This window comes from Sinocyclocheilus rhinocerous, unplaced genomic scaffold (assembly GCF_001515625.1).
Source record: "Sinocyclocheilus rhinocerous isolate Xijiao unplaced genomic scaffold, SAMN03320098_v1.1 scaffold62, whole genome shotgun sequence".
In the NCBI taxonomy this organism is placed as follows: Eukaryota; Metazoa; Chordata; class Actinopteri; order Cypriniformes; family Cyprinidae; genus Sinocyclocheilus; species Sinocyclocheilus rhinocerous.
This window is the reverse complement of record NW_015656585.1, coordinates 1,484,058-1,510,437: the sequence shown is the minus strand read 5'-3', so window position 1 is coordinate 1,510,437 and position 26,380 is coordinate 1,484,058. Positions and strand designations below refer to the sequence as shown.

General features: G+C 36.2%; 1 protein-coding gene across 2 annotated transcripts in view; it reads left to right on the top strand.

Annotated features, from left to right (window-relative positions):
- The window catches only part of rasgrf2b (Ras protein-specific guanine nucleotide-releasing factor 2b), a 65,663-nt gene that overhangs the window by 20,407 nt on the left and 18,876 nt on the right, over positions 1-26,380 (top strand). The window contains exons 2-16 of one of the 2 annotated variants that reach the window (XM_016527951.1): positions 2,626-2,732; positions 4,834-4,981; positions 7,171-7,260; positions 7,440-7,693; positions 9,528-9,607; positions 9,932-10,125; positions 10,661-10,770; positions 11,767-11,885; positions 13,615-13,775; positions 14,462-14,528; positions 14,980-15,116; positions 16,945-17,027; positions 17,905-18,153; positions 19,865-19,957; positions 21,342-21,751. In XM_016527951.1, coding sequence (XP_016383437.1) covers positions 2,626-2,732; positions 4,834-4,981; positions 7,171-7,260; positions 7,440-7,693; positions 9,528-9,607; positions 9,932-10,125; positions 10,661-10,770; positions 11,767-11,885; positions 13,615-13,775; positions 14,462-14,528; positions 14,980-15,116; positions 16,945-17,027; positions 17,905-18,153; positions 19,865-19,957; positions 21,342-21,751 — 2,302 coding nt within the window. The remainder of the gene's footprint in view (positions 1-2,625; positions 2,733-4,833; positions 4,982-7,170; positions 7,261-7,439; positions 7,694-9,527; positions 9,608-9,931; positions 10,126-10,660; positions 10,771-11,766; positions 11,886-13,614; positions 13,776-14,461; positions 14,529-14,979; positions 15,117-16,944; positions 17,028-17,904; positions 18,154-19,864; positions 19,958-21,341; positions 21,752-26,380) is intronic. The other variant, XM_016527952.1, reaches the window with a different exon arrangement.

Below are 26,380 nucleotides of genomic sequence, written 5' to 3'. Positions count from 1 at the left end.
TTACATAAGGCCTCTCATGCCTGTCTGTGCTAGAAAACACTGAACGCTTAATCCCTTGAATTTGACTTCAACTGCAGTTTTGTGATTATATATGTGCGCATACATGCAGTATACTGGACGCATATGCACATCTGTACACACAAACAGTTCTTTCTCTCTCTGACATATACAGTACATGGCAGTCACAAACTGACTCAAACATTTGTGCTGTATTTTGTCTCCTCGCAAATCTAGCGATGACTCAAAGAGCAGTAGTGGAGCTGTGTTTACTGTTGCATGACCAGCTGAAGTCGCCCATTTTTATTAGTGTCGGCTGCAGATGTGAAATAAATGCAAACGTCAGATACACAAACAAACGCAATATGTTCTGCTTTCTGACCCCTAAACCTTTGAATTAGTAGATTGCATTTATATGCATAACGATGCCTTATGAAATTATATAAACTAGTTAGAATTATTTATATATTTTAGACTTATTTCCCGGATTCTAAGTGTATGCTAATTCCGGCACCAAGGGATGGAAATGATCAGCTTTCTTGAAAGCTTTCTTCTTTCTTCTTAGACTGTGATTGCATGCTCTCAGTGTCAGTTAAATGCTGCCAGAGTGTTTTTTTTTTTATATTCGCAAGTGATTTTCAGTGTTCGAAAAAGGCACAATTCCTTTTTTTTTAAATACATGTCAGGCTGTGGTTAGTAATGCTTAAGTTTGACTAGCTTGATGCAGTTGATATTTAATTAATAATGTCTTTGAAGCAGCACCAGTGTATGTTGTTATGCAGGGATTGCAGTAATAGTTCATTCTGCTATATAAACAAACAGCTAGTTGCATTTTGATGACGTTATTTATAATTGGATGTACAAGAATTTGTGTATATACACACACACACACATACACACACATATGTGACCCTGGACCACAAAACCAGTCTTAAGTCGCTGGGGTATATTTGTAGCAATAGCCAAAATACATTGCATGGGTCAAAATTATTGATTTTTCTTTTATGCCAAAAATCATTAGGATATTAAGTAAAGATCATGTTACATGAAGATATTTTGTAAATTTCCTACTGTAAATATATTAAAACTTAATTTTTGATTAATAATACGCATTGCTGAGAACTTAATTTGGGCAACTTTAAAGGCGATTTTCAGATTTCTCAGATTCCAGATTTTCAAATAGTTGTATCTCGGTCAAATATTGTGCTATCATAACAAACCATACATCAATGGAAATCTTATTTATTGAGCTTTCAGATGGTGTATAAATCTCGATTTCGAAAAATTTACCCTTATGGCTGGTTTTGTGGTCCAGGGTCACATATATATAAAGTCCTCTCACAGACTGTCTGAATTTGATGTCTGAGTAAATATTATATTGAAAATCAGACTTCTATTCTATTCTATTCTATTCTATTCTATTCTAGTCTAGTCTAGTCTAGTCTATTCTGTTTTTTATTTATTTATTTATGGGCTTTTCTTACATTGCTTTACCTTTTTCCCCCATATTATTTATTTTGGTCTTACTTGCCATACTTATAACTCTAGGAAACAACAAAAAACAATACATTTAAAGTGAAATGCATATGCTATTCTACGCTTTGTGAAGCTGCTTATGAATGTCACATGCTAACACCATGCATTTTCCCTCAGGTCATTATGACAATAGCTGATTCAACTCCTCTCACACCTGCTGTTAAGTGGCTGTTATGTGTTTATTTGCCTTGCAGATGGCATCAAGCCGCATAGTGCTCAGACTCTCATAACCCTGTACCTGTTTTATTTCACAATGCTTGTCAGCATTTGTGTGTTGGCAGTAAAAGCTTGCTGTTTCTAATACAGAGCAGGTGCTCTGATAGCTATATCTAAAAGCAGGCCTCTTGTGATGGAAATTTTTCTCCTAATCTTCATATTTTAGATTGTAGTGCTTTGGACAAATAAGGTAGAAAATAATGTCTGAACTGCTTTTCTTTAAAAAAAATGGCTATTCTGTTTTTTTTTTTTTTTTTTTTGCAACCCTGATTTTCTGGCAATATGCATCAAAATTAAATAGAATGATTAAATTTTTTTTTTCTTTTTTCATAATCAACAAGGTTGATTATGAAATGCATTGAACACTGCATTGTGTGGTAAAACTGAGATTATTTACTCTCTCCATTTTGTCGAAAAGGATCCAAATTGTGTGTGGTCAAGAGTTTCACAATTTTAAGGAATGTTGTATATTTTTTTTTCAATTGGACAAAAAACAGATGGTAAGAGAGTTGCGAAGAAAAAGTGGGAAACATGTAAATATAAAAAGAATTAAATAGATTCAACAGATTATGTAAAGATGGTGACATTGTTTGGGTTTTATTGTTGATGTGTTAAAAATAGCTGCTTTTCATACAGCTATTTTACTAAGCATGAAATACTTAGCATCAAATCGTTTTTACAACAAAATAATGCATGTAATGGTTTAAAATAGAACATTAAAGTACACTATTCATGGAAAGTGCCAGTAGTACAGTTTGAAGTTCAGTAGGTTCAATACACACACACACACACACACACACATACACACACACACACACACACACACACACACACAGGCTAACCTCTCAGTTTGTATCTGTCTGTCTATCTCTTTAGCATTATTTCCTTGTCGTCTTCGGGCATGATGGACAGAAGCCTCTGGAACTGCGGACAGAGGAGGAGTCAGACTGTGATGAATGGGTGGAGGCCATCCAGCAGGCCAGGTAGTGGGACTGTGTGTATTTTATTTTTGTATCTTGCTCATTCAAGGATAATATTTAGAAGCGCTAAAGAAGCTTTACTCTCAGGCTGAAAGAATAAAACCATCATAATAAGAAAAAGACATATCAGAGCGGGTTAAGTCAAGCGCATTGTGCATTTATTCCTGTCACTGCAGAGCAGCACAGCAACAAATAAGCCGCACTGAGGTTGACAGCACTGTTGTTCTCCTCTCCCTGGTGCTCAGACATGCAGCCTAAGATCAAACTTTGCAGTCATGTTTTATACAACTCATCTCCAGGAGACAAATCTCTAAAGAAAGCTTAAACTGCTTTATTTGTTGTATCACAGATCTGCCTTAGAGCAAGACTGAATATTAAGCTATAATTTCAGACTGTGGAAACCCTGTTGCCAGGGGCGTCATGCACCAATCTTTATTTATTTATTTTTTTCTAAGATGTACCAGCCCTTTCTCACTTGGTGCCCTAGGCAAGATCACTTAAAGATAACCTTTAGCAACTTGAAAACTTTTTAGCCACTTAGTAGTTCATTATGCATGTATAAGTCTTTTTTTGTTGTTGCTGGGATTCATTTTCCCCCTTTCTGAAGTGGGTTTTAGTATTTTTTTTTCCCAAGTAGAATGTTCGACATTTTATTTTATTTTATTTTATTTTATTTTAACTTCCCTTCATGTCTTTTCTTTCTTTCTTTCTTTCTTTAAGCTTATTTCATAATATTTTCCATATTATTTGTTGCTGTATTTAGCAATATTGTAATAGTTAACAATAGCTTTATTGACTGAAAATATATGTAAATACAGTACTTCTGATACAGTGACTAGGTCTAGTGGTACATTTTTCTTTTTGCATATACATTGCATTACATTAATGCACATGCTTTTATCTAAAGCGACTAAAAATGAGGAACATAATAAGCAATTCAATACAGAGCCAACAAAATTCATAGTATACAATGCCAGGTTTATTAGAAAGCTACATCAGGAAACAAGCTAGAATAGAGGTGAAATCAGTTTTTTTGGACATGACACCATGACAATACTATTGTTTTTCGAATATGTATCCAAACTCATGTCATTGGTTGAGCCGGGCTGATTGGGATGCTCAAACAAACAAAGCAATGCTTTGAAAAGCCTCATTGTTTACACTTTTTGGGGGAATCAATCAATCTTATGAATGGCTTATTTATAGTTGTGAAAGTATTTTAACATTGAGATAATTATACGCTTCACTTAAACAATGAAACAAATAGAGTTTTAAGTCTGAGTGGGAAAAAATTAATTTGTGATGTTATGACAATGGTTTGTTGTTGTTGTTAGCAACTAACGCAAAGACACACACACACACACACACACACACACACACACACACACACATGCACATAATATACTGCAGACACACAAACCCACAGAGATTTAAGGCACTCACATGCTGACACTAGAGATTTATACTCCTCATACAGATTTATACTCAAGCTGCAGTGTACATTTGTATTGCGTCACTGGAGAGATCGGCTGAATCTAACAGATTATTGGGTTACCCACGAACAGATGTGCCTGTGAACATCTGGACAGTCCGCATTGAACTTCAGTCAAACAGGCCGACATTGTTCACTTAAATGCAACTGGAAATAAATCACTGACAATACGTAAAGTCAAAGTGCACCATTTGTGTGTGTGTGTGTTACAACATGCACATGTTGTATTTTTCTAAACATTTTTACATTTTTCAGTAAGTTTTCATTTTAAAAGTTATTTTTTTATTTTAAATTATTTCTGGAAATGATAAAAGCTATAGTTTAAATCCATCACAGCAATTTCATAAACACAATTTTACTGGAAAGTGTTGGTGAGTTCAGTAGGTTCAACACACAGGCTATTTAAAAAAAATAAAGAAAAAGTGTACATCATCAACACGATCAAGTTAATATTTAGTAACAAGTTCAGCAGTGGCTTGATAGTAGCAGTTTGCTCAACTGGACAGCTTTATTGTTGAGCCTCGCTAAATGAACCCAGGCATACATAAACGACTACATTTATATTCTGATATCTCATTAAATTTGAGTGTAACCCTGTTGTTTTCATCTCAGCTACTCTGACATCATCATCGAGCGTGAGGTTCTTATGCAGAAGTACATCCACCTGGTGCAGATTGTGGAGACAGAGAAGGTGGCAGCCAATCAGCTCCGCACACAACTGGAAGACCAAGACACAGAGATTGAGAGGCTTAAATCTGAGGTAACTCTATATGCTGGAGCTGTGCCATTTAATGGGCTGCTTTCCAACGTGCAGTCCAATTTTGTGAATCAGTGAACCGCTCTAGATCCCATTAATCTAATAACAGTGCAGGTCTCCAAAAATGTCACCATTACTGGACGGTCCTGTGTACTAAAAGCATTTGTGACTTATCCTGATATGGAGTTCAACCATAGGTTTGTTTTTCTCACATTGCTTTTTCCAGATTGTAGTATTTTTCTTTTTGTGATTAAGGTTACCAGCAACATATGCAATCCCAGTGTGCCACAGAGCATCTCTCAGGCTCTGCATCTTATCTGTTCCCTAGTTGTGTTACCAGGGAATTATCCTCCCCATTGGACCAGTCGCCATGGGGACGAGAATTATGCCCCATTATTGACATTGCAGGGTCAGTGGCATGTGAACACACGATTCAGAGTATAAATCAATGCAAAAAAATGAGAAACATGTTATCTTAATTAGGCTGATTACACTTACTGCTCAGTATTCACAAAAGACAGGACATCTATCTATCTATCTATTTATCTATCTATCTATCCACTCGTCTGTCTGTCCACTGTTCTATCGTTCTTTTATTCGGTTATTCCATCTATCGTTCTAACTACTGTTGTTATTGCATGGTGTTGTTTTCCTTGCACTATTATTTCTTTATATAAACATAGGTCTGGTGTATAATATAAACAGCCATAAAAACAACTTATGCTGTATTGTCATGATTATATCAGAAGTATTCTTTATGAATAAATGATGAAGCCATAAAAGCAGTGCTTTGTTTTTTAAACGGAAACATCTGCATTCAAACTTGTTGTGAGTTATACATATTTTATAAGGATACAATTAAAAAAGATACCAACTACTACTGGCTCGCACCTTGATATTGTAGACAACATTTGTATTGATGACATAAAGCCAAGATATTCACAAATACTCTACATTCTGTGTAAATGCTGAATTTTGCTAAGTCATTGTATTGTTTTATTATAGAAACTATAATAGAAAATATAATTTTTATTGGTGTGAAACTGAAGAAAAATAAATACATTTTGCATGTTATATGATGGCAGTAAAACTAGAATAAGGAAACTGAACCATTATCCACTTAAAGGGGTCATATGATGCTATTTTAAAGATCATTATTTTGTGTATTTGGTGTAACAGAATATGTTGACATGCTTTAATGTTCAAAAAAACACATTATTTTTCAAATACTGTACATTATTGTAGGTCCTCTATGCCCCGCCTCTCTCAAACACGTTAGTGCAGCCTGTTGTGTGCAACCCACTCGACACGGGAAACCACCACTGCTGAAGCGCCGTACCGCCAACACGAAAAGCTCTCAAAGAGACTCGTTCAGTCTTCTTCTCTCAGTAGAGTAGTCAGGAGCAGAACGATGTGATCGCTCGGCTCCGAAGCGAAAAGCTGAATATGCGTTGCATCTGCTGCCTACTTATACTCAAGCTGTGATCAGCAGCAGCTGGATGCAATAATCGCATGCCAATGTGCATTGGCTCGTTTAGTTTACACTCGAAGTGGATTGGTCTCTCTAAGCGAGATCCCAATTTCGTCGGTCATCCGACGTGACGTCGAGAGTGACCGACTGAAAGGGAACAACGTGCAGTAAACTGTAAAACTGTTTGCACTACAAACCAGTGTGTTCATAATTAAGATAATACATTAAAATAATATGGTAAGACGCACCCATTTTCAATATCAAGCAGCAAAAATAGCTGGACACGGAAGAGACCGGGAGCTAGACCCATAGAATTTACAAATGGCCCTGCCCATTTTTACGGCAAGAAAAAGGTGGATATGCAAAGATTTTTTAACTTCCAAACTAACACTTAACAAATAAAGAAAACACAACAAACATGACCATTACCTATTATCAATATGTACAATAGCACTTCAATAAACTAAAGTCTTGGCTTGTGCCTGCAGACTGCATATACTGGGAGATACGCTGTGGGGCATTTAGCCTATTTGCATCCAAAGTAAATGGCTGATAAAGGCTTGGTGAGAGAGCTTTTTGATGAAGGCTGTTGAATGAAGGAAGGAAATTGTCCGTGGAGAGGAAGTTAAGATGGTTATCTGATGTGCCAGCACCCACACAGGGTCTCAGTGATCCACATACAGTGATGCTCAGTCATGTTGTGTTTTGTTCTCTCTTAAAGATTATAGCCTTGAACAAAACTAAGGAAAGAATGCGTCCCTACCACGTATACCAAGAAGAGGAGGATCCTGATATAAAAAAAATCAAAAAGGTAAAGAACTTTAACATCACATGGCCATAAATATGTCTACATCCAAACACAGCTGCCATGTGGGCTTGTTAAACATTTAACCAGGGCCATTGGTTTGAGAAGTTCATGAAGTTAATCGGTTTCCCTCATTGATCAAACTGTGACCACTAATAGTAATCCTAGACACTTTGTCTCTGTAGGTCCAGAGCTTCATGCGAGGGTGGCTGTGTAGAAGGAAATGGAAGATTATTGTGCAGGACTACATCTGTTCTCCTCATGCTGAGAGCATGAGGAAGAGGAATCAGATCGTCTTCAACATGGTGGAGGCTGAGACAGAGTATGTCCATCAGCTTTCCATCCTGGTTAACTGCTTCCTGAGGCCACTCAGAATGGCCGCCAGCTCCAAGAAACCACCCATTAGCCACGATGATGTCAGTAGCATCTTCCTTAACAGGTGTGTGAGTTTGGTTTCTTTGGCATTGAAAACCACTCTGTCAAAAATCAACAAAGGCTCATTGGAAAAACCAGTGACCTTTAACAAATGTACTTCAGCCAACATTTTTGCAAAACTACAAAAATATACCTGAACATATAATTCACTGCAGTTTTCAGCTGAAATAACACTAGAGGCAGTAAAACAGCAACAACTTTATTCCTTTTCGCACAAGTAATGATTACAGGGACAGATTATGAACTAATAAAGACTTATTTTTGCATGTTTCCTTGCACAATATTATATTATGTCCTCAAAACAATTTTACTATAGTGCATGATTTGTGAAAACTAATATATTTTAATGATTGCATCACATAACCAGCTTCATATGTATGGCTTTTCTGACATAGTAGTCTTGCTCTGTAGCTCACCTGGTACAGTACTGTAAACACAGATGATTCAGAACCTTCATGTACAAATCTAGTAAAACACAAGCCACGATAAAAGAACTCAAAGACTTGTAGAAGCAAGCTAATGGCATAGATGATTCGGCAAATGCATTTTTCTATCATGTTTACTTTTGTTAACATTTGCTTTTGATTTTGGTTAGGTTTAGTGTAGGTGGAATGAGAGATAATCAACCTTCTAGCGCTACTCACCGGACATTTCATTTCTGAATTGCCACAATGCATGAAACAGCTAACATAATAAAACGTTCCCAGATTCACATTGATTTTTTTCAGATAAAACTCAATGCACTTTTAGTGTCGCTCATTGGACATTTCACTTTGAAAGTGTCCATTTTACAATGCAATGCCATTTTACAGAAATTATGCATCAGGAACATTTTTCCAATGATCCTGGGTTGTAAATAATGTATACAAGAGAGCCTCTGACCCAGATCAACCAGTGTCAGTGTTGTAACAGCTTGTTTGCATGCTGATTTGAACTATTTCATCCACATCCTTCTGCAACACAGATATAGGGCCAGTTTTACTAACAGCTTGTGCCAGCGCAAACCATCTTTTGGCATTAAAATAGTACTGTCAGGATTTACTAAAGACGCGCACAGTTGGACAGTTATTTTTGGGCCTGACCTTATTGAATATGCATTTGTCGGAGTTTCCCTTTCAGATGCAAAATTTATGGGAGGAGAGTATTAAAATGAATCACGCAATGAGATTTACTAACGTTTGTGCTCGTCAGATTACTGGTATTTGCATCATTATTTAACACCCAAAAAAAGCATGTCTTAAACTATTTTGCGCTTGAAATGGCTGCAGTTGTTGTTGCTAGGAGGAGGCACCGCAGAGAACAGAAAGCGCGTTATAGAAGGGAAAGGATTTTTTCCACACGTATTAATTTATTTGGAATGCCAGAAGAACACATTATCCGAACATATCATTTGCCAAGCCAAGCCAAACAATGTTATTTTTAATTTGCTTCAGGAAATAAAAGACGGCTTGGAACCCTCAACTAGGAGTCATGCAATACCAGGTCTATCAAAACTTCTTGCAACCCTTTATTTTTCTTTTCTTTTCAATGTACTGTGGGCTAATTTGCCCTGTTTAGTAAAACTGGCCCTTAATGTTTTTGAAACATCTCAATCCAATGTGTTGATTAATTTGAACCTAAATAAAACATCCTATACATGTTGTACTGCATTTTAAATGAACTGCAACCAAAATACAAAATTGTGTTTATTGGTGAGTGGTTTATTTTTACTCGCCTTTGGCACAAGCTGAGTGTTAAGCTTTGACCCTGGTGCCATGGGATTATCGGATTTATTGATATTTTAATAAATCCTTTTAAATATTTGTTGTGTTGATATATACTCTCTTTTTTGTCCTCAGTGAGACAATCATGTTTCTACATGAAATATTCCATCAGGGATTGAAGGCGAGGATAGCAAACTGGCCCACACTGGTTCTAGGTAAGTCATGATTGTTACATTTTATCTCTCAGAAAGCTAATTACCGCACTCAGGAGCAGCTATTCAGAACACCCCATCAACAAAGACAGCACATTGCAGGGTGACACTAACATCAAGGACAAGCTGTTTCTGCTGACACACAGCATCTCAATCAAACCCGTCAATGACGTCTGACTCTCACCTATCTCACCGTATACAGACACACACACTTCTGCAACAATGAGAGCCAGACAAAAACCCACCAACATCTTAAACCCAAGATAAGCATTTTCAAGCACCGCTGTGAATAAAAGAATTACTTTGACGTTGCTTTCTCCTTTTTAGCGGATCTCTTTGATATCTTGCTGCCAATGCTGAACATCTATCAGGAGTTTGTGAGGAACCACCAGTACAGTCTTCAGGTTCTGGCCAACTGTAAGCAGAACCGGGACTTTGACAAACTCCTGAAGCAGTACGAATCAAACGCTGCGTGTGAGGGGAGGATGCTGGAAACCTTCCTCACATACCCCATGTTTCAGGTGCCACTCTCGCACTCTCATTAGTGTCTTATTCAATTCCAGACTGATCACTGAAGAGCTCGATTTGTTCAATTAATTGAACTGCCACTGAGAATTGCTGGCTTGTGTTTCTACAAATAAGACATTTGTTTTCCATGAACCATTTGAGGGAGCTCTTCACACTCACTCACGAAGAGCCTCATTTATCACTCGTAGAAGCCTGATGTATCTCAATTCCTCAAACATTCAAAGTAATCTTTTATAGGTTTCCTGAAATCAAGGCCCAGACAGAATCTGCAGATTTTTGGGGGGGGTGATTTTGAGGTAAAATCTGTAGAATTAGATTAGTCGGAGAGTACTAGACTCTTGGGTGTAAGCATTATCAAATTAGCCACATTTTTAAAGTAACAAACATGTAAGGGGCGAGGGACGAATACAACTTGATTGATAGACGGACATTCTGTAGGCGCAGATTCTATGCAGGCCTGCTGATAAATCTCGCTCTGTACACTTTCAGTCTTTACAATTTTTCTCCCTTTATGCTATTGATTGACAGATCCCTCGTTATATCATCACTCTCCATGAGCTACTGGCTCATACACCTCATGAGCATGTGGAAAGGAAAAGTCTAGAGTTTGCCAAGTCTAAACTGGAGGAACTCTCCAGGTAAAGAAACCACCCTGAGAGGCGAACTTACTAAACAGTTGCGCATTGTATGTCATTGCAAAAACCTTTGCCTAATTCACTAACCAACTGCAATCCTGTTTAACCATGAGTTTAAAGGGATGGTTCGTCAAAAAATAAATAAATAAATAAAATTAATAATAATAATAATAATCTTTTTTTTTTTATTAAAAAAAAAAAAGTTTTTTCAGATTTTTCAATTATTTTTCAGACTTATATGACTTTCTTTCATTTTTAAGGAACACAAATGGAGATATTTTGAAAAATGTTGGTTTTGGCTTTTAGGGACCATTGACTTCCATTGTATGAGCAAAAAAACCCACTGAGACATTTTTCAAAATAACTTCTGTTATGTTCCACAGAAGAAGGAAGGTCATATAGGTTTGGAACAACATCAGGGTGAGTAAATAATGAAAGAATTTTCATGTTTGGGTGACCCATCCCCTTAATACACTGAAATAGCATTGTGCCATGAGTATTAAGTAGTTTTCTCTACTTTCTATATAAATCACTATAGAGCCCTACTCACAAAACACAGCCCTATTTGAATATTATGCTAATTCCACTGAAAAAGCAGGTGGTAAATGGAGAATTCAGCAGTAAATTCAAATTCATTGAAAAGAGAACATTTTATATTGTTACAACGGCTGATGACCATCAGAATTTTTGAATCATTTTATGTCATACGTAAAATTTTAAGTTAAATTGTAGTTGATTCACATTTGAATTATTTTAGTGAATAATATGTCAAAACAATGCAGATAGTGCTTTAGCAGATGTAGTGAATTTCCTCCTGTTTTTTTGCCCTTGGCATTATGTAGTAGTTGTAAATACGTCGACTCGTCTTATACCCTGTGCTTCTTATACCCTGACATGTTCATTTACAGCTTTGCCAGAGAACCAAAGTGGCAAAAAGTAAGAAGGTGATTTTGTCACGTTTCCATTTGTGACACACATGTCATGTTCGCATTGTTCCAGGGTGATGCACGATGAAGTGAGTGACACAGAAAACATCCGTAAGAACCTGGCTATTGAGCGCATGATCGTGGAGGGTTGTGACATCCTCCTTGACACCAGCCAGACGTTTGTGAGACAAGGTGAGTCGTGTTAACACCTCGAGCTGCCACCTGCCTGACACACTGCCTTAAGCAGAACCAGCACCTGAGTGACAGCGACAGCTTCGGTTTGATCCCCTCAGGCTCTGAATTATTCATGGTTTCACAATTGGACAGCATTGTCTCCAGGATTGACAGAGTGTGTGATGTTTTCAGATGAGGTGTTTTATAATGTATTAGAAGCCGGCCCTGTACTGGAGAAGCAGATAATCAGGAATAACAAGCACTTGGGGGTCTCTACATGGAATGTATGGAATAGGAAATGACATCAGCTCACCATGATAAAGTTCATGCTCTTTTTGTAGAATGAGTGACAGGAAAAGCAATTTCTTTTGTTGAATTTCTTGTGATTTTAAAACGCGTGAGCTCCATGAGTCAGTGTGAGAGGATTTATCATTATTATCATTTATGTATTGCATTCTGTCTATATGATCCACATTTTAAAGTAGCCTAAGTTCATTTTATTTTTATTTTATATTATTTTATATATTTTTATTTATTTATTTTATTATTTATCCTGAGTCCTGTCACAATACAGGCTTTGCAAAGAGGCTGTCACTGAGCAATGACAAAATTAAAATTAAATTGTACAGATACCTTGCATCCCGTATGTGAGAAGTTTCATACAGGCACAGCAAAAAAACTGACATTTAATTTTAAAAGGTTATTTATACTGCTGCAGTGACAAAGCAGTCTCTTAAAGGATTTATAAATTTATTTTTGAGACTTTAGTCTTTGCAACTTCAGGGATCTTATCTATGCACAATCAGCTTGTAACACTCCAAAGAGAAAGGAAAACTTGAAATCGCATCATATGACCCCTTTAAAGTCTTATAATTTCAATGTGAGATGCTGATTTCTGAAAAAATGAGCAACAGAGAACATTGATTTGACTGTTTGATTTGTCTCTGCCCACGTACAGTGATACAATAAAGATCATTCATCATGCATTTATAATCGTTCACCTTGTGCATGATGCACTGTGCTAAAATGCTAAAATCTCCTCTGTAAAATGTTTATTTTTTAGCAATAATAAAACTTGACTTTCTTGTCAAAATAGTCTCTCCAGCTTTTTAAATGTGGCCTTAGGAAAGATCATTTTTCTCCTCTTGAAACGTTAACCCATGACCTCTCTAAGCATAAGATGAATTTATTTAGATATCTTAAAGAAAAAATTATAAAAAAAATTGTGAAAAAATATATATAAAAATTGTGTGTGTGTGTATATATTTAGAATGGTATCTTATTTACTCAAATGTAAGAAAGAGGGTGGGGAAACTAGCAACTAAAATATATACATGAATATATGCAAAAATAAATAAATAAGAACAGAAAAAAGACAATTTGTTAAAATTATAAATTAGCAAAAAAATAATTACATTTTTATAAAAAGTGTGATATCAATTTAATAAAGTGATTTAATAAAGTAAATAGATTCCCGTTTTATTATTGTGTTGTCCTAAATATATTACTTGTATGGACACATGAATACATTTTTTTTGGACTCTGGTTTATAATTTCTGAATATGATTCCTTATGATTTCTGTCACTTGATTAAAAATCTCCCATGGTCCCTTTCTTCTTGTAATCTTTTGTTCAGTGGTAAAGGTGTCTTTGATCTTCATTTATCATTTGTGCTGTTGTTGCTCTGTTGTGTCACTCTATTAATAGTTTTAAATTCTCTCTCTCTTTCCTGATGTCTTTCTCTCAGGCTCTTTGATCCAGTTGCCCTCAGTGGAGAGAGGCAAGCTCAGTAAGGTGCGTCTAGGCTCTCTCTCACTCAAAAAGGAAGGGGAGAGACAGTGCTTCCTCTTCACCAAGCACTTCCTTATCTGCACACGCAGCTCAGGAGGCAAACTTCACCTGCTCAAAGTACGTGACACACATGCACTCTGAGTACTGCAAATGAAAATGCCATTTTACTGCACATCAGTAACTAAAAAAAAGTCTTCCGTTCTGTGTTGAATGTATTGACAGGGCAGCTAGGGCATAGTGATTATAAAGCAAACCCCTGATGATCAATAACCGGGCAGCAAATATTTGAGAATTGTAATCATGTCAAAAGGTTAATCATGTGTGATGAGGTTTGACTCTGCTTTATATGCATCATAATAATATAGTTATAGAGTATTTTTTGTTACTATTGAATTAATTTGCAACATAAAACTATTTGCTATTTTGCAGTAATTACTGGAAATGAACTATAATGCAACTCCAGTAAAGCTATGAGTTCATACACACTTTGACCATGCAGTACAAAATATTTACAAATTTGTTTGATGCATTAACTAATCTCAAGTTATTTTCTCAATTTTTGTTTTCTCAAAAACACTTTGTTTTTGTTATCCAGCTAAATAATGACCAGTTATTTAATTATTTGGTGATCGCCACAGCAAAAGGAGATTTATAAGAAAGCACTACAAAGGCTTTTGGAAAACACCTTTGAAATGTATTTGTACATGAGATCCATCACAAAGCCATTGTTCTAACAAACCATCAATATCAGGAAACTCTCCCTTTGTGATTAACCTCTCAACCTAATGGTTTGACTCTGGCAGCAAGGTGGTGTGCTGTCCCTGATTGAGTGCACTCTCATCGAGGAGCCTGACGCTAACGACGAAGACGGTGAGCCTGTTTCTTTGACGCACATTTTCAAACACATCAGCACAGATGAGCGGAGACATGCATCATTAGCTATATATTGGCCATTATTCATATACTGCAGGTTAATTAACTATTATAGACAGGCCAGAAAAGTGTCCAAACTACCTGCTGTTTAAATGGCAAATGGGCAGAGATGATAATTGTCATGGATTGATTATCCACTTGATGGTATATAAGGAGACCCAAGGGCTAATTCAAAACTGCATCACAGTGACCCTCTCGTGATCCCTAAATATGGTCCCTAAGAGCTTATTTAATAAACATCACCACCATTATTATGTTACTAAGAAGAGTTTCCTTCAGTTTAATTCGTTTTTATTGCCATGGTTTTCCTGAGTGGTCCCTCGGGACTGGTAAATTAGGATTTTCGAGTATGATTCATATTTAATTGTAAGCTTCTGTCTGTTTTTAGCTAAGAATTCAGGGCAGGTGTTTGGTCACCTGGACTTTAAGATTGTGGTCGAGCCCTCAGATGCTCCTGCCTTCACTGTGGTGCTGCTGGCACCATCCCGTCAGGAGAAAGCGGCCTGGACCAGCGACATCAGCCAGGTGAGAGAGAAGCCACATGTAACCAACAGTTCCTCCTCTGCGGTTACAGTCAACTGCTCAGGGGTATTTTATCATTTACACTACCATTTAAAAGTTTGGTGTTGGCAATCTTTTTAAAGGGATAGTTCACCCAGAAATGAAAATTCTGTCATTAATTACTCACCCTCATGTCGTTCCAAACCCGTAAGTCCTTCGTTCATCTTCAGAACACAAATTAAGATCTTTTTGAGGAAATCTGAGAGCTTTCTGACCCTCCATAGACAGCAAGGGAACTACCACGTTCAAGGCCCAGAAAGGTAGTAAAGACATTGTTAAAATAGTCCATGTGGCATCAGTGGTTCAACCTTAATTTTATGAAGCAACGAGAATACTTTGTGTGTAAAGAAGACAAAAATAACTTTATTCAACAATTTTTGTTTTTCTTACGTGTCAGTCTTTGATGCGCGTTCACGACAGTATCACGACGACATGCGTGTGGTGTTGCTGACGCAAGAGCTGGTGTTCTGACGTAGAACCTGGATGCGCTGCGCCTTGTTTAAAGCAGAGGAAGACGCACGCTGTACATAAAACAGTCGTTGTGAACATGACTGAAAATTTGGACAGAGAATATGACTTGCAATTTTTTGCCCGGCCTTACTTATTGAAACAAGAATATACAGACGATGAACTAATAACACTGACACGAAAGAGAAGATATTGTTGAATAAAGTCATTATTTCTGTTTTCTTTACACACAAAAAGTATTCTCGTAACTTCATAACATTACGGTTGAACTACGGACGTCACATGGACTATTTTAACAATGTCCTTACTACCTTTCTGTGCCTTGAATGTGTCAGTTGCTTTGCTGTCTATGATCAGAAAACTCTCGGATTTCATCAAAAATATCTTAATTTGTGTTCCGAAGATGAATGAAGATTTTGCAGGTTCGAAACAACATGAGGGTGAATAATTAATGACAGAATTGTCCTTTTTGATTGAACTATCACTTTAATGTTTGTGAAAAGTCTTTTACACTCATATTTTAAATTGTAATTTATTCCTGTCATGGCAAAGCTGAATTTTCAGTGGCCATTACTCCAGTCTACAGTATCACATAATCTTTCAGAAACCATTGTAATATGCTGATATGGTGCTCAAAAAACAAACAAAAAAAGATTATTAGCTATGTTGAAAACATTTGTGCAGCTTAATGTTCTTGTGGAAACCATGACTCTTTATTTTACAAAAAAAAAAAAAAACTTTTGATTTGTAGTGTATGTATTATTATTCTGTATATGCTCACTGATAAACTTGGTCAGTGTTGTGGCTTGGTTGTTAATGCACACGCTGGAGATGAAGTTTTAGTATCTAGCTTGCTTCATTTCTCATATTCAACGATATACGACCCTGTCTCTCTCTAGTTTCCTGTTGATTATAGGCATACACAGTAATAAAAAAATAAAAAGATAACAGTGCCTGACACCTCATCTATAGTTTGTGCAATTACTCTGAACCATACAAATTCCCTGTAGCCTTTAAAAAACAAAACTATAATGGCTCTACAGAAGAACTGGAACATAATAACTTAACACCCACCTCACTGAAACTTCACACCATGAGCCATGAGGTTAAGACTTGTTCCTGAAGGGGATCACTTTGTACTTGTGGACCTAACCTGGCTTACTGATGAACCCACAAGAGACATCTCTCTGTGCTTGAATCCCCCAGTCTCAAAGAAAGAAATTACAGTATGTCCAGTGTTTAGTGACATATTAGATTATGTTGTCCTCTGTTCTCTGCTCCTTGGCTTGATCCCTCTCTTCATTTTAATTTCTGCTCTATATAGTGCATCGATAACATCCGCTGTAATGGCCTGATGACCAGCGTGTTTGAGGAGAACTCAAAAGTCACAGTGCCACACATGATCAAGTAAGGCAGACCTTTGTTTATTGTGAAATAATGTGTGTCTTAATTGCTATGGGTCAGTGTTTTTGTAATTATAGAAGCATTTTGTAAAAGACCGAATGCCTAAAAATAATATTTCAACTAGCCAAAAATCACTGTTTTGAAATGATTAATCTTTCAAAATTTTAAGTGCACAAAAATGCATCAGCTGGCCCAGTGAACATGCACTGAAGCCCTTAGTGCTGGCTCCTTGCACATGTGCAAACGCATCTGTCCAAGCTAAACATTGCAGTGACAGTGAGCACACTACAATAAGGGCAACCATCCGGGACTAATTTCCCTCCCTGCTGGAAAATATGTTGGCAATACCAGTCCAGAAAGCATTACAGTATTTCAGTGCAACTGTCCATGTGATTGACTACCACTGGCAAAAAAGGACCATAAGCAAAGAATAATGATCATGTATGTATGTATTTATTTATTTAAAATAAAAAATGTATGATGTAAGTGAGAATGTACAGTCAGCCCAGCTGGATGATCAGGACCCCAATTTGCTATAATGACCAACTGGCTGTTTCTTGCTTATTGCATTTGCACTTTTGACATAATTTGAAATAAATATAGATATGAAATATTGATTTGAATTTAAATAGTTTTAATATTCCACTTGTAGATTAGCATAAAGCTTCTAATCTAAATTAACCACAAGTTTCAAGTATATGTTACTATTATTACTCTACAATCTAAGTTACATTTGTTATGAGCTAGTTAACATATTTAGCTACAATTACTATCAACTGTGAAAAAATTATATCAGTACATCTCCACTAATGCTTCATGATATCATCGTAAATGTACAGCATACAGACAGTAAAGATGCTTTGTTTGTGCTCCTCATTAGATCCGATGCGCGTCTCCATAAAGATGATGTTGACATTTGCTTCAGTAAGACGCTCAACTCCTGCAAGGTTCCTCAGATCCGCTACGCCAGCGTGGAGAGACTGCTGGAGAGGCTGACCGACCTGCGCTTCCTCTCCATAGACTTCCTCAACACATTCCTGCACACCTACCGAATCTTCACCACCGCCACCGTGGTCATGGAGAAACTGGCTGACATCTACAAGAAGCCTTTTACATCCATACCAGTCAGGTAATAGAGCTCTTAAAGGGGTTAAAAGTCACTGCTAGAGCTGGGAAATGCAAATTTAAAAAAAATTGTATCTACTGTATATTTTACAGCCTTTTTTCTTTCAATGTCCAAAATATATACTGCATATCTCAGTTTTTGTCTCTTTTCTCTGAATTAACTTAAATGTGACCCTGGACCACAAAACCAGTCGTAAGGGTCAATTTTTTAAATTGAGATTTATCCATCTTCTGAAAGCTGAATAAATAATCTTTCCATTGATGTATGGTTTGTTAGGATAGGACAATATTTGGCCGAGATACAACTATTTGAATATTTGGAATCTAAGGGTGCAAAAAAATCTATATATTGAGAAAATCATCTTTAAAGTTGTCCAAATGAAGTTCTTAGCAATGCATATTACTAATCAAAAATTAAGTTTTGCTATATTTACGGTAGGACTTTTACAAAATATCTTCATGGAGCATGATCTTTACTTAATAACCTAATGATTTTTGGCATAAAAGAAAAATTTATAATTTTGACCCATACAATGTATTTTTAGCTATTGCTACAAATATACCCGTGTGACTTATGACTGGTTTTGTGGTCCAGGGTCACAAATGTTTGTTTTTTTCAGTCCATCATTTTAACCAAGCATATTGTTGTCGAGTAGATTTCAAATCTTTAATGCAAGTAATATACAGTAAAACACAACACAAAAATATTTTAAAATATTAGTAATAAACAGCTATTTCGACCTATTGTACATAAATATTTACTGAAAAATATATGTAATTTATGAAGATTACAGCATTGAGACTGTTAACATTTTTGAATGATGATGCAAACACAATTGAAATCAATTGAACTGAACTGATGTATTGAAACAGACAGTTCAAACTGACAAATTAACCAACTCTAATACCGTTTTTACTTCCAAAGTTTTAATCAGATCTCATATCTGTTTTAACCAAATTAGCCAAAAACATACATTAGAATCATCACAGTAGTCTCAATGCTTCTTAATGTTTTACGGGCTTTAATAAAAAATTGCAGTTGTATATATTCAATATATTTTAGCCAGTAGATTACAACCAGTTCTATAGTTAAAGAAATCAGAAATTATATTTAAAGCACCCTGAGAAGAAATCACATTTAAAGTGCCCATAGAGAGATCTCACTGGTCCTGCTCCACATAAATATCTTCTGAATGGCTATAGCTGTATTACGTCACACAGCAGTTTTATATTTTGTGTAGACAGACAAATGGCTTGTCTCTGGAAACTTGTTGGATCATAGTCAGTTTTCTACATTGTGGCCTGTCAAATCCTTTTGAAATAATACCATATATTCACACTCAAATGCTCTGTGTGATTGAAATATGTGAAAGAAACCACTAGGTGTATGCTGTGAGTAAGAGTGAGTAGGGCATATATCTCTGCATACATTTGTCCTTTCAAATGGAAGAATGTTTTCTGTTCCAAAAGCAGGTGTTCTGCCAAGTTAAATTGGTGCACTCTTGGTAACCTTTACCTAAAAAGCAGTTCAGAAAGTCTTAAAGTGCTCAGCTATTCCTCCTCCATTTTCCTTGAATGTTCAGTATGCTTGTGCAGAAGGCTATCGCAGCCTGTGTACCTCGTGTGCAGATGCTTGTGGTCATTGTGAGTGATGTGACGTTTAATGTGTTGTCTCTGATGTTCCTCATCCCCACACCTACTTTGCTGTCACACAGGGTCCAGTATCACTCATTTGACCGCTTGTCCATTACATCCATCTGCCCAGACTACAGCCTGAAGATCAGGAAGATAGCACTGGATCAGTCAAAGTAACAAACCCATCTCTCTGTTACCCATTCACTTTTATCTTTGTCCATTTTCTAGTTTGTATCCTCACATTTTCCACTCTGTTTGTCTTTATTTTTGGGAGTCTTTATCCTCTTTTTTGGAAGTTACGAATATTTGATTTTATTAAAGGGGTCATGAACTGCCTCTGTTTTTTATTTTGTACTGTTCTCTTATAAAGGTCCACTTATAATGTTATCAAGATCTTACTTTAAAAAAATCATAATTTAAAAGTAATAGGCTATTTTTTTCCCTGTTTTTGAGCCCCTTCATCTGAATGCTCCGTTTGAATAGGCATGGCGGATTGTAGACTCGGAAGTAAACAGCCACTGCTGTGATTGGCTAAGTGGTGTATGTTTGAGAGTCTAGGTCCTTCACAGATGTACGCTGCTGTGATTTAGGTTAAAATCGCATAAATACTCATATCAAACGATCTGTTTAACAGACAAAGCAATAGTGACCATGTCATAAAAACAGTTACTCACACTTGTGTGTTGCGACATTCCTGTCGGATCCAATATAGCCGGCACAGGCATAATCTTTTAGTTTCAATCTTTCTGAAAGCCCCGCGTCAAATTGTGCCTTGTTTGTAAATGAATCTGCGGTAAAATGAAGTAAACAAAGGACCGAATTCTTACTGACGCGGTCTGGAACTTTATTAAAAATAAAGTTCATTCACTCTTTCCTAACGTTGGGATCAGAAGGAAGGCAATGCAAAGACTGTTTTTTCCACAACTTTGCACTGCACAGTGTCTTGTTGCCTTCAGAGCCATCTTTATCGTTTAGTTTCTGCGTAGACCTGAGATATTTACACTACGTGTGTGAATCGGTGGGCGGGGCTAAACAGGCAGCGATGTAGAAGCAGACGTTGATCTTCTTCTGTGGAGGCGGTGTTTATCCACATAGAATAATACATCATAGAGTAATACATTCCACAACCTGTCATTTAGGCAGACTGGCTTCAATGTAAGCTGCTTTTAGACTAACGAGAAAGTTTTGAGTTTTAAAACTTACAGGATGTTTTTATAGTACAGTGACCTCTTATATGTCAAAAGATCAAGGGAATTTTGGTTTCTCAGATCAAGACCCCTTTAAATCCTGGATTCTCAAAACTTCTGCACTTGTACAAATGCTATCATCCATCGCAGATTTGACATCTTGCAATGTTTACCTGCTTTGTTACTGCTGTTTTCTCAATTTCTGAAAGCTGCAATCAATATTCCTCGTGTGTTTCCAGAATGCATCCAAGAAGCTGTTTGACAAGTGTGTTTAGTGGAGCATGCAAGTACGGAGAACAGATCATGAGAGATGTGCCAGTGTTGCTCTGCCATTTATGCCCTATCTTTCAATGTTGTTTCCACAACTCAGATCCCTGGAGCTTTTCTTCGCCACCAACCAGAACAACCGCAGCGGGGACCATGTAAATGACAAATCCCCCAGACTGTGTCGCAAGTTCTCATCTCCTCCACCTTTCTCCATCCCCTCCCGTACTTCCTCTCCGGTTCGCACCAGGAAACTTTCTCTTAATTCCCCTATTGGCTCAAAAGTAGGCATCCTGGATCTGTCCACGACCTCGTCATCTGCAGCCAGTAGTCCAACCTCTGCCAACCCCACCATCTCCCCCCCACCATCCAACAACAACAACAAGCCCCCTTTGGATCTTAGCCGTGGACAAAGTCCATCCTCCCCCGAACAGAGCCCTGGAGCTCTGGATGAGAATGCAGAGGTGCCACGAATCGACGCCCTCTGCGGTAAACTGCGTCGCAGCATCAGGAGAGGTGAGCAGAAAATACTTTTTCTCTTTCTGTTTTAAAACCTACAAAGTTTCCCTGCTGTCTACTGCCCTACTTCAGTAGGTGCCTTCCATAATAATTTGGAAGCATACACATGACTTAAGTCCAAATGTAACAGTTGGCTTCCGGAAGTAAAAATCCCTTTCATTTTCTCTATAGAGATTTTTAACTTATAGACCAGGGGTGCCCAATCCTGTTCCTGGAGATCTACCTACAGAGTTCAGATTCAACCCTAATCCAAACTCACCTTTCTGTAATTATCAAATGCTCCTGAAGATCTTATTTATCTGGTTCTGTTGTGTTTGATCAGGGTTGGAGCTGAACTTTGCAGGACAGTAGATCTCCAGGAACAGGATTGGGCACCCCTGTTATAAACCATTAAAGGCAGACCTATTGTGAGCTACAAGCTAAGGTTGTTAATCAATGGTACTTACTTTTGTTAAGGCCATCAGTCCACATTTTTTTCAACTTTTTTTTTTTTTTTTAAATAATCGTGTTCAACAACAGAATTTTAGGTAAAAAAAACGGTTACTCATGATTATACAAAAAAACCTCCACCAATCAGAGAATCTAAACAAGCAAATTCTGTCAAAAGAACACTCTCGTGAAGCATCCCATTAAGATCAACATCTTAAAATCAGTTGTCATTTTTTTTTATTTATTCATAGTTTTTAGTTTGATTATGTGATTTGCAGTGCTTCATTGGGTTGTAGTTCTTTCCCTCAATAAAGCCATGAAGTCTTTTGTCTTTTTGTCTGATTTTCAAAAGGTAAAAAAGTCAGCGGGCACAGTTGCGCACTACAGTTTGGTGTTGGCATATTGCTAAGCTAACAGCACAACATATAAAAATAATAAAAATATATAGTGCAGACAAATGTTTGGTCATTTATAAGTACACTAAAGTGATATACTTTTTTATACTTGATTATACTTTTCAGCACTCAATGAAATCTAAACTTTTTCACTGAGCTTATCAAAATGCATTTTGGCACTGCCTTTTCAAGGAAGGTTACATGAGAGGATTATAATATGGCTTAAACAAGGTATCTAATTAAGTATAATTAAGATTTTTTTATCATAAAAGTCTTTGCATTGGGTGCGTGCCTATGATGCTTCTGTAGGCAGCCCACTAGGTTTTAGAATAGAGCAGTGGTGAGATGTTGGAAGTAGGTCAACACACTGGCTGGATGGTAACATGGATGTTCATGAATACGAACTTCATTAGCTGGCTTTTGCTTTTTTAAAAGCAAAATTTCATCTACTCCCAGAAGTAGCTGGCAGAGTGAATATTGTGTTAAAGATATCTGTAGCTGCTCCAAATAACATTGAAAACCACTTCATTATAATAACTTGACGGCCAAACAAATGTATTATTTTCTTTTATAGGCTATTAGTCTGACTGATGTGTATACAACATTGACATTGACTCTATTTTTTAATAAATTTGATGGCTTGCATTCATCAGTTATGCCTTGTTTTAAGCACTAATCAAGCATATTTTGTTCCCAGTAAAAACAATGAAATCATATTTGAAAACACAGGAGCCTTGAAATAAAACCCTGTTTATAAGTTCTCTCTAAAAAAAAAAAAAAAAAAAAAATTATGCGATTATTTTATTGTTTTCGATTTTACTGTCATTTTGAGTTTTTCTGATCTCAGTAATGAGATAATCTGTCTCCGCCACAGGGAGCAAATGCTGCATTTATAAAAGTCAAATGTTTTGAGAGAGCCTACATAGAGGATTTATTATCAAGTAATATTTTTCTGTTACAGATTTACCTTGTTACAAACTGATAGCCCAAATTATTAAATCAATGTCTGTCAAAAGATAAACCAGGCAAAAAATAATGTGCTTACATACAGTATGTCTCCAATTGTATTTATGGACCAGAATATCATATACACATAGGGGTAGTGTTATTTTAGTAAGTAGGTCAACACACTGGCTGGATGGTAACATGGATGTTCATGAATACGAACTTCATTAGCTGGCTTTTGCTTTTTTAAAAGCAAAATTTCATCTACTCCCAGAAGTAGCTGGCAGAGTGAATATTGTGTTAAAGATATCTGTAGCTGCTCCAAATAACATTGAAAACCACTTCATTATAATAACTTGACGGCCAAACAAATGTATTATTTTCTTTTATAGGCTATTAGTCTGACCAACATTCTCCTGTCTCCACATAAAATCCACGCGCAAATAAAGTGCAAACATACTTGCATTGTGTGCCTCCTTAATGCAAAACAGAAGACTTGAGATATTTGGCGAAACACCCATCATTTTGTGGTTATACTGGCAGCCAGGCAGCTCGGAATGAGAAGCAGGCATGTTTGAAACTAAACCAAATGATAAAGTGCTTGCTTTATTCAGAAACACTCAAAGGATCAATTTTTGTATTGGAAATGGGCAGCTTTGAGTGACTTTGGTTAGGATGTGTGGTGTGCGAACTACTAATAGTTTGCTTCTTGTGTTTGCTAGTTTAAAGAGATGTGCTTGTATTGTTTTTCCCTCTTTCTGCTATAACATCCACCACATTCTGAGTTCTTATTGTGAACCATTAGCACTAATAGTAAGCTTTAACACTGCATCAGATGAGCCACATTAAACCTGCTAAGAGGATCTCTTCTGGTTTGCTTTTGTATCACAGCCCAATCAATGTCTCTCTTAAAAAAAAAAAGGAAAAAAAAATTATGCGATTATTTTATTGTTTTCGATTTTACTGTCATTTTGAGTTTTTCTGATCTCAGTAATGAGATAATCTGTCTCCGCCACAGGGAGCAAATGCTGCATTTATAAAAGTCAAATGTTTTGAGAGAGCCTACATAGAGGATTTATTATCAAGTAATATTTTTCTGTTACAGATTTACCTTGTTACAAACTGATAGCCCAAATTATTAAATCAATGTCTGTCAAAAGATAAACCAGGCAAAAAATAATGTGCTTACATACAGTATGTCTCCAATTGTATTTATGGACCAGAATATCATATACACATAGGGGTAGTGTTATTTTAGTGTTAGTTAGTAATTTTTTGTTAATAGTTTGAATTTGTTTTTATTTTTATATTTTTCATTTTAATTTTAATGTTAGTTACAATTCATTTTTTTTTGTCATTTTTATTAGTTTTAGTTTATTAGCTTTAAATATGTCTATATAGTCTATAATTTCTTTATTACATTTCATTTCAGTTTTAGTTATTTTAGTACATCAAGTTAATTTAAATGAAAATGAGAACTGTTTCCTTGGCAACATGCTGAACTTTTTTATTTTATTTTATTTTATTTTATTTAACGTTTATTTAATTTCAAGTAACATTTTTAAGTTTTAGTGAACTATAACACCGCCCTGCATCATATTTACTGAATGAAATCCAACATTTTATTTATTTATTATTTTAATTAATTTTGGGATGCTGATACCAAAACAAATAGTTTTGCTGTAGTGCATCACAGTTTCTCACAGAATATGATTTGTGCCTATTATGCCTGTTATACTACTGATTTCAAAGTTAGAAATGTGGCTAGTGACAGAAGAAAAAGCAAACATGTCCCAGATGTTACGACATCCAAACACTGACAAACATTGAAATTAGGTAAAATTTGGCAGAATTCTTTAAAGGGGTGGTTGACAGTTTTTTTTCTAGGCTTGATTGTGTTTATGGTTTAATTTTAATGTTAGTTACAATTCATTTTTTTTTGTCATTTTTATTAGTTTTAGTTTATTAGCTTTAAATATGTCTATATAGTCTATAATTTCTTTATTACATTTCATTTCAGTTTTAGTTATTTTAGTACATCAAGTTAATTTAAATGAAAATGAGAACTGTTTCCTTGGCAACATGCTGAACTTTTTTATTTTATTTTATTTTATTTTATTTAACGTTTATTTAATTTCAAGTAACATTTTTAAGTTTTAGTGAACTATAACACCGCCCTGCATCATATTTACTGAATGAAATCCAACATTTTATTTATTTATTATTTTAATTAATTTTGGGATGCTGATACCAAAACAAATAGTTTTGCTGTAGTGCATCACAGTTTCTCACAGAATATGATTTGTGCCTATTATGCCTGTTATACTACTGATTTCAAAGTTAGAAATGTGGCTAGTGACAGAAGAAAAAGCAAACATGTCCCAGATGTTACGACATCCAAACACTGACAAACATTGAAATTAGGTAAAATTTGGCAGAATTCTTTAAAGGGGTGGTTGACAGTTTTTTTTCTAGGCTTGATTGTGTTTATGGGGTGCAGTCTAACATGTGTTAATGCTTCATTTAAAAAAAAAAAAAGCATTATTTTTCACATAATTCACCTTTATTTTACACCACATCATATTACACCGCATCACACCGCAGTCCCTATGCACTATATGGTCCCTTCTCCCATAAACTCGCTGATCATTTCCTGCTCAGATTGGTTAGCTAGTACAGTGTGTTGTGATTGGCTAAACCGCCTCTAGTGCGCGTCTAAGCGTCACGCCCCTCACCTCAGCGGCATGGCATCGTCTATATTGCTTATCAATTTAAGCCCGATTGAGATGCAGAGGATATTAGTGAAGAGGATCGCGCAGATCCTGTGCAAGCACGGCTCTTAATGGTATGTTTTTTG